This window comes from Megalops cyprinoides, chromosome 5 (assembly GCF_013368585.1).
Source record: "Megalops cyprinoides isolate fMegCyp1 chromosome 5, fMegCyp1.pri, whole genome shotgun sequence".
Taxonomy (NCBI): Eukaryota; Metazoa; Chordata; class Actinopteri; order Elopiformes; family Megalopidae; genus Megalops; species Megalops cyprinoides.
Genome location: NC_050587.1, coordinates 14,816,303 through 14,822,302, shown reverse-complemented (window position 1 = coordinate 14,822,302; position 6,000 = coordinate 14,816,303). Strand labels below are relative to the sequence as shown.

At 41.1% G+C, this 6,000-nt stretch overlaps 1 protein-coding gene across 1 annotated transcript; it reads left to right on the top strand.

Moving 5' to 3' along the window:
- Nucleotides 1-1,846: 1,846 nt before the first annotated feature.
- s100z (S100 calcium binding protein Z) lies at nucleotides 1,847-5,079 on the top strand. The gene is made up of 3 exons (XM_036528756.1): nucleotides 1,847-1,924; nucleotides 2,232-2,401; nucleotides 4,921-5,079. Exons 2-3 carry the CDS (start codon nucleotides 2,261-2,263, stop codon nucleotides 5,077-5,079), a joined length of 300 nt encoding a protein of 99 aa, XP_036384649.1. The 5' UTR covers nucleotides 1,847-1,924; nucleotides 2,232-2,260.
- The last annotated feature ends 921 nt before the right edge of the window (nucleotides 5,080-6,000 follow it).

Below are 6,000 nucleotides of genomic sequence, written 5' to 3'. Positions count from 1 at the left end.
ACACCTGATTTGATGGTAATATTTCTTGTGATGTGGCTCAGTATTTTTTGTGTCATTACACATGAAAGTGGTAAAATATGCATAATACACCACATAGAGAGTTAATATTTCATATGCTATATGTTAACTATATTCATGAGAGTTCTGTACATTTATCATAGGGTTGTTCATGAATGAAGCAGAGGCAGTGAACGTGAGTACTCCTTTAAGGGCCTTATGTGACTCTTTCCAAGTGGTCTAGCCCATAGTGCCATGGGAAAATATTTCATCATCCAAATGAATGGAAAATGAACACGCAGAGTTTGAGGGCAGAGGGAGGGATGGTGAACGCACCTGAAATCGAGCGTCCCTGAGGAAAGACAGATGGGGCGGCTAAAAAAAGACCTTTTACCACAACGTGCGCCGTAAACGCAAAACACTGCCCCCCGGCTACGTTTAAAGTTAATGCCCGTGTATCTTTCACGCATAGGAGCACAAAAGTCATTGTGTTCATGTCGGACACAGCGGAAGCCCTTTGTCAAACAAGGGGGTGATGCGTCGGTGCGTCACAGTGAAGTGGCACTTTGCAGAGGCAGGCATGGATCTGTGTCTGTCAAACATCAGACTGTGTGCAGCTATTTCTTTGCAAGCCGTGGTCCTAAAGTCAGTGGAAAGGGCATAAGTATGGAAATGGTCAAATTAACCACTCAGATACTGAACATATCCCAGTTTATGTAAATATGTGGATAGTCTTTGTTTGGGAAAGTCCAGAAAGTTCTAGTGTGGGTATGTTTAATGGTGCCTAAATCTATACTTAACAAGATGGCTGTGGAAAGTATGAGACTATGAAGCTAGTGAACATAAATAATATCACACACAAACTTACCCCTCAGCTTTTGGAGTCACTGTTTATGGGGCCCACAGTTAGGCGCACCAAAGTTTGAATGTTTCATGTTTCAGACAGCTCTGCGCTCCATGTCTTGGTGGTGAGCTGCCACTGGGACTATTCCCTGTGTGAAAGCCCCATAACGGCTCTGTCCTTTCAGGCTGTGTTATAAATCTTTGGAAGTGAGGATATGTCTGCCATATCTCTCCTGCCTTATGAGTCAGTCAAGTTTATGTTTCCTTGGCAGGGGAATAATGTGTTCCAAGAGCTATACTCAAGCACAGCCTCTTAGAAATGTTAGCAATGTGGAAGAACACAAATATTCAGGCCTGTTGTATCAGGCTTGTAATGCACCATAATGCAACATAAATGTTGATTCATTGCATCATGTATCCTGCGTTTCAGGCAGGATTGATGAGATCTGTCAAAGGCAGTCTTCCAAAATTTCATTTCATTTCAATTAACAGACTTTGGTGGATAGCAGGCCTGCACGATCTGTTTACCTGAAATAGACTTATAATTGGAATGTATTTCTGTTATCATAATTGTATCCGTTCAAGTCAGTTCAAGACATGCTGTTTCCGAGCTGCTGAAGGGGACACACAGGTCTATATTCTGGGTTATGTCTCTTAAATGTTTTCCTACATGTTCCATACTGGAGCAAAAGTAGCAGCATTGTAGTAATTTACCATAAGTGTGCAATGCTAATAAGAGGCTTGGGAACAGATAAACAAGAGTACAGAACACTGGTCTGTTCTTTTTTGATTGGCTTAAGCTGTGAAAAGCAAGTGCACATGACAGTTTGTCACCCTGTCCAGTTATTTAAAAATTCTAAAGTGCGTAAGAAACAGTATGAAACCTCAGGGGAGGAGGCAACATGTTTTGTTTTTCAAGCAGTCATTGATATAGCTTATTAAGAAAATAAGAAAAGATAGAGACTGTTGCCATGGGCCTCACCTGTGGAATTAATTAGCACTGGGTGACAGGGGTGGGCATGTTCTCAATAAACAACTAGTGCCGCATCCTCTTGCACCTCAGACTTTCTTGGACTCTAACCTGGTAAGTGCTGCAGTGTTTTATCTGGAGTGCATATCTTTTAAGTTGGGATGCCCTGTAGCTTTTGTTTCCTGTGGGCAGAACACTGAATGCTATTTCTTTCTTCTGTCATATCGCATCATTCATTCTGTGAGGCTTAACTCTTCATGGATTTTAGTATGTCTTCTTTTCACATTTTAGCCTTTGCGATAAATATTGAAGGATTTTTTCAGTGATTACATTGTAAAGTGAGTAACACCAGTTATAGATATGGTCTTGAAGTGTTAAAGGCTAAATGATCGCCGATCTCTCCAAACATCTTCCCCTGCAGTTTGCCTGACCCCTCGGTCCCTGATCATCATGCCGACACAGCTGGAGGGCGCAATGGATGCACTGATCACTGTTTTTCACAACTACTCTGGCAACGAAGGCGATAAATACAAACTCAACAAGGGCGAGCTCAAGCAGCTTCTAAACAGTGAGCTGACCGACTTCCTGACGGTAAGATGTTACTGTTTAATTTCAGTGTTTTTTTCTCTTCACCGGCCTCTCATCATTAAACTCGTCTGTGTTTATGAGGAAAGTTCCAATTAGTGTGGCATCTTCTGGGATTGCTAATTAAATTAAGGTGTTGTTTTGGGGAATTGAATTTATTGTTGAGCAAGACCTTGCACTGTGTCCTGAATATATTTTTAAATCTGACAGTCATTGCAATACCAAATTTCTTTAAGTCCCTTTTTTGAGAATGTAGACGCTGGTGTTGAGGCTTCCCCAGAAACAAATGATGTAACTCTGAGCAGATTTTCTGCATTTCCTTTTACTTGAACCCTGAGTTGAATCTCAACTTTGGGATCTCATGGTGGCTCCAGTAAATACACTAATACTTCAGAGGAAGTGCAGGTAGTCTATTCAATGGAAAGCCAAATGACATAATGGCAGTTATAGAAATTATCAGGGTCAATTTAATGTCTACTGTCGAAATCAAAGCTGGTTAAATAAAATACAGCTTAAAACCATCCCTTGTACAGCTTTAAAGAATGCACTCCATTTGTTTAATGGTCAGCTATGGATGGGCAAGAATTTATATTCAAGCAGTAAATGGCAAATATACTTTAAAAGCAGAAAGCAATGTTTTTTTTTTTATTTCCAACCGCGTAAGGGGATACTAAACAGTGTTGTATCCTAATATTCTCATTTTTATTATTATAATGTTCATTAGTACTAGTAGTGGTAGTTCAATAGAAGGCTTGTCTAACATTGCATTAAATAATTACAAAACAAATTGAAAGTAAAAAACAATTATTATGTATGGAGCTGAAAAAAACAGATCACATTAACAAGTCAATGAACAATAACTGTAAGAAAAAATTGAGTTGGCATTAAACGAAACATGACCACTGTTCCATCTCCTTCATGCCTACCAAGGCAAGAAGAATGAATTTCATTTTGAAAGTCATTTTAAAGGAAAAAGAAACCTATTATACATAACATGGTTCTGAGAGGCAGAAAATTAGAGGAAGCTGATGTTTTCTTCACTAGAGAAAAAGGGTAAATGACTAAGGTTTAATTTCAGTCCTTGGGGATGAAAAACATAAGAACCTACATCGGTGTTAAAATTGAAACAGTGCAATCTTAATCTAGATGAATAGGGAGAAATAAATGTTTTTGTACAATAACAATAAAATAGATAAGCAAGCAAATTTATGGACCTGCACAGTTTTGCTCCTCGCCTGCATGGATCACAGTAAATGGTGCAGGTGAATCTCTCTCTTCCACTCTCGGACTCTCACGCGTGTCCTCAGCAACTCGGGAAGGGAGGCTGGTCCGCAGAAGATAGCGGGCCGGCTCCGCAGTCTACGTGGAAATGAACAGAGAGTGTGTTTGGCCGGATAAGCTCGCTGCGCTCGTCTCGAGCCCCCCGATGAGAACTGAGCCGAGACGCTGCCGATACGTGCGGCAGCTGCGGACGGATCACCGGGGACTGAGTCACGGCCTCGCGCTACACTGCATTCCAAATATAGCTCCCCACGCTGCCTTTCTCCCCGAAGTGTCTGTTGCTTGGCGCTCGGACTCATTTGTCTTCCCCTGAGCGGAACATTTTACATTTTACACACGTGTGCGCGCACACTTGCACGCGCACACACGCACACGTGCTCTAGCACACACATACATACATGCATACATACTAACAGCCATCTTGAGTTATGTATAAATCAATAATGTTTTACTGCACATGGGATTTCAAATCATCAGCATAGTCGCATTGTCACTTGACAATGTGAATTAGGCAAATCATCATTAGGTAAATTTTACTGTAAGTGTGAATTGCAGACATCTACCACTGGCTGGTTGAATGCTAGGAATGTAATTAAGATCCAAAGATCACCCTTGCCCTGGAAGGACAGCTGGTTAAAATGGACTTTCCCCCCTGAGAGATAGACCATCACAGTCGTAACTCAGTGTCGCAGGGACCTAATAGTATTGTGTGCACGGATCATTGAGCACAAACGTCACAGTGACTTGTGGCGTCTTTATCAGCTGGCCATCTCTTCAGAAAACCACTCCCTTTCCGAGCACTTGCTGTGGGGGACTCATCAGACAGGAGCCCTGCATGACTAGCTGTGCAAATGGATCACTTCCACGCAGAGCTGTCACAAGACTGACACTTAACTGATGGCCAGTGACTACGTATAACTTTCAACCCATCTTATCAATAAGTGACATATGAACAGCTCACCCACCATCGGCTTCAGAAAACTGATACTATTGTAAGACGGTCCATTCTTTGACCTAGGAAGCCCCAGACCTTTTCCCCAGTGCTAAAGTAGGGTACACTTGTCCCTGGAGTGTGGATGGAAACTGAAGAGGGGTGGAGGGGAGAGGAGGTGGTGTGCTATGCATAACACTTACCATAGAACTCAAATAATCAGATAGGAATCATGTATGTGGTCAGTCTCTCTTGTAAAGAGTCAGAGTGATGTTCCTCAGGGAATACTGAATTGTTGTGTCTTCTGTTTCAGTCTCAAAAAGATCCTATGCTTGTGGAGAAAATCATGAATGACCTGGACTCCAACCAAGACAATGAGGTGGATTTCAACGAGTTCGTGGTGCTGGTGGCCGCTCTTACTGTGGCTTGCAATGATTTTTTCCAGGAACAGCAGAAAAAGAAAGGGAATTGAGGGATGAACCACGTATCCTCGTAGAAAGTTGTCCATGAAGTTGCAAATGTTTGTAAATGTCCTGTAAACTTACACTATCATCACACCGACTGCTATCACTTAAAACGACTCAGGGGTTTTCAACCTTTTTGTGACTGGGGACCCCAACATAGAAGGACACCTAGAGAGGAGACCCCTTCCAGGCCACCTATGATATTAATAATATATTCACTATAAACTACTTCTTTATATAAATATAATTTATATAACAGTAGCATATACTTGCAATGTCATCAACATTACAGACACCAACACAAGTAACATATGTTGCGATCACAGTAATTGCTTTTCCCTTTATATTATTCAAGAACCTGGGGCTCCTCAGATTCCTGGTTGAAAACTCCTGATTTAAACAGCTGAAACACAGAAAGCTCTTAGTGTATTAAATCATTGTAGAAGTCTGTCTTGTAGAACATCATTTGTCTGTTGGTCACAGAGCTACCTGCCAGCCATTAATACACATAGAAAAAACTGTAAAGTGTAAAATTTTCATTAAAAATCAATCCCTCTTGTTGAAATGGCTCTATTTTGTGATTAAATCATTTGCTGCTGGTAGAAGGTGCTTCCTCATAAAAGAGCTAGAGTTTCTGTTTTTTTTTTCCATAATTTTAAATATAGGCTGTACAGTAGAATTATGTCCAATATCCTGCAGTCACTTGTTGCATTAAACCTATTTCCACTTATCTTCACTATTTTCTTTACTGTTTTTTTTTCTGTGGTCGTCTTAGACAACCATTACTTCCATTCTCTAAACATACATGCAAACTTCCAGTGTGCAAGGTGAACGCAAAGCATTAGTTTACCAGCAAGAATGCTGCTGCACTCCCTCTTATCCTGTGTGCTGCGGTTTGTGCAGGTTGTGTTAAACAGTCAAGGTGTCTC

Excerpts from the sequence above, each read along its gene's own strand:
- s100z (XM_036528756.1), top strand. The coding sequence starts at position 2,261 with ATGCCGACACAGCTGGAGGGCGCAATGGATGCACTGATCACTGTTTTT. Across the intron at positions 2,402-4,920 it reads AGCTGACCGACTTCCTGACG|TCTCAAAAAGATCCTATGCT; the intron begins GTAAGATGTTAC and ends CTTCTGTTTCAG.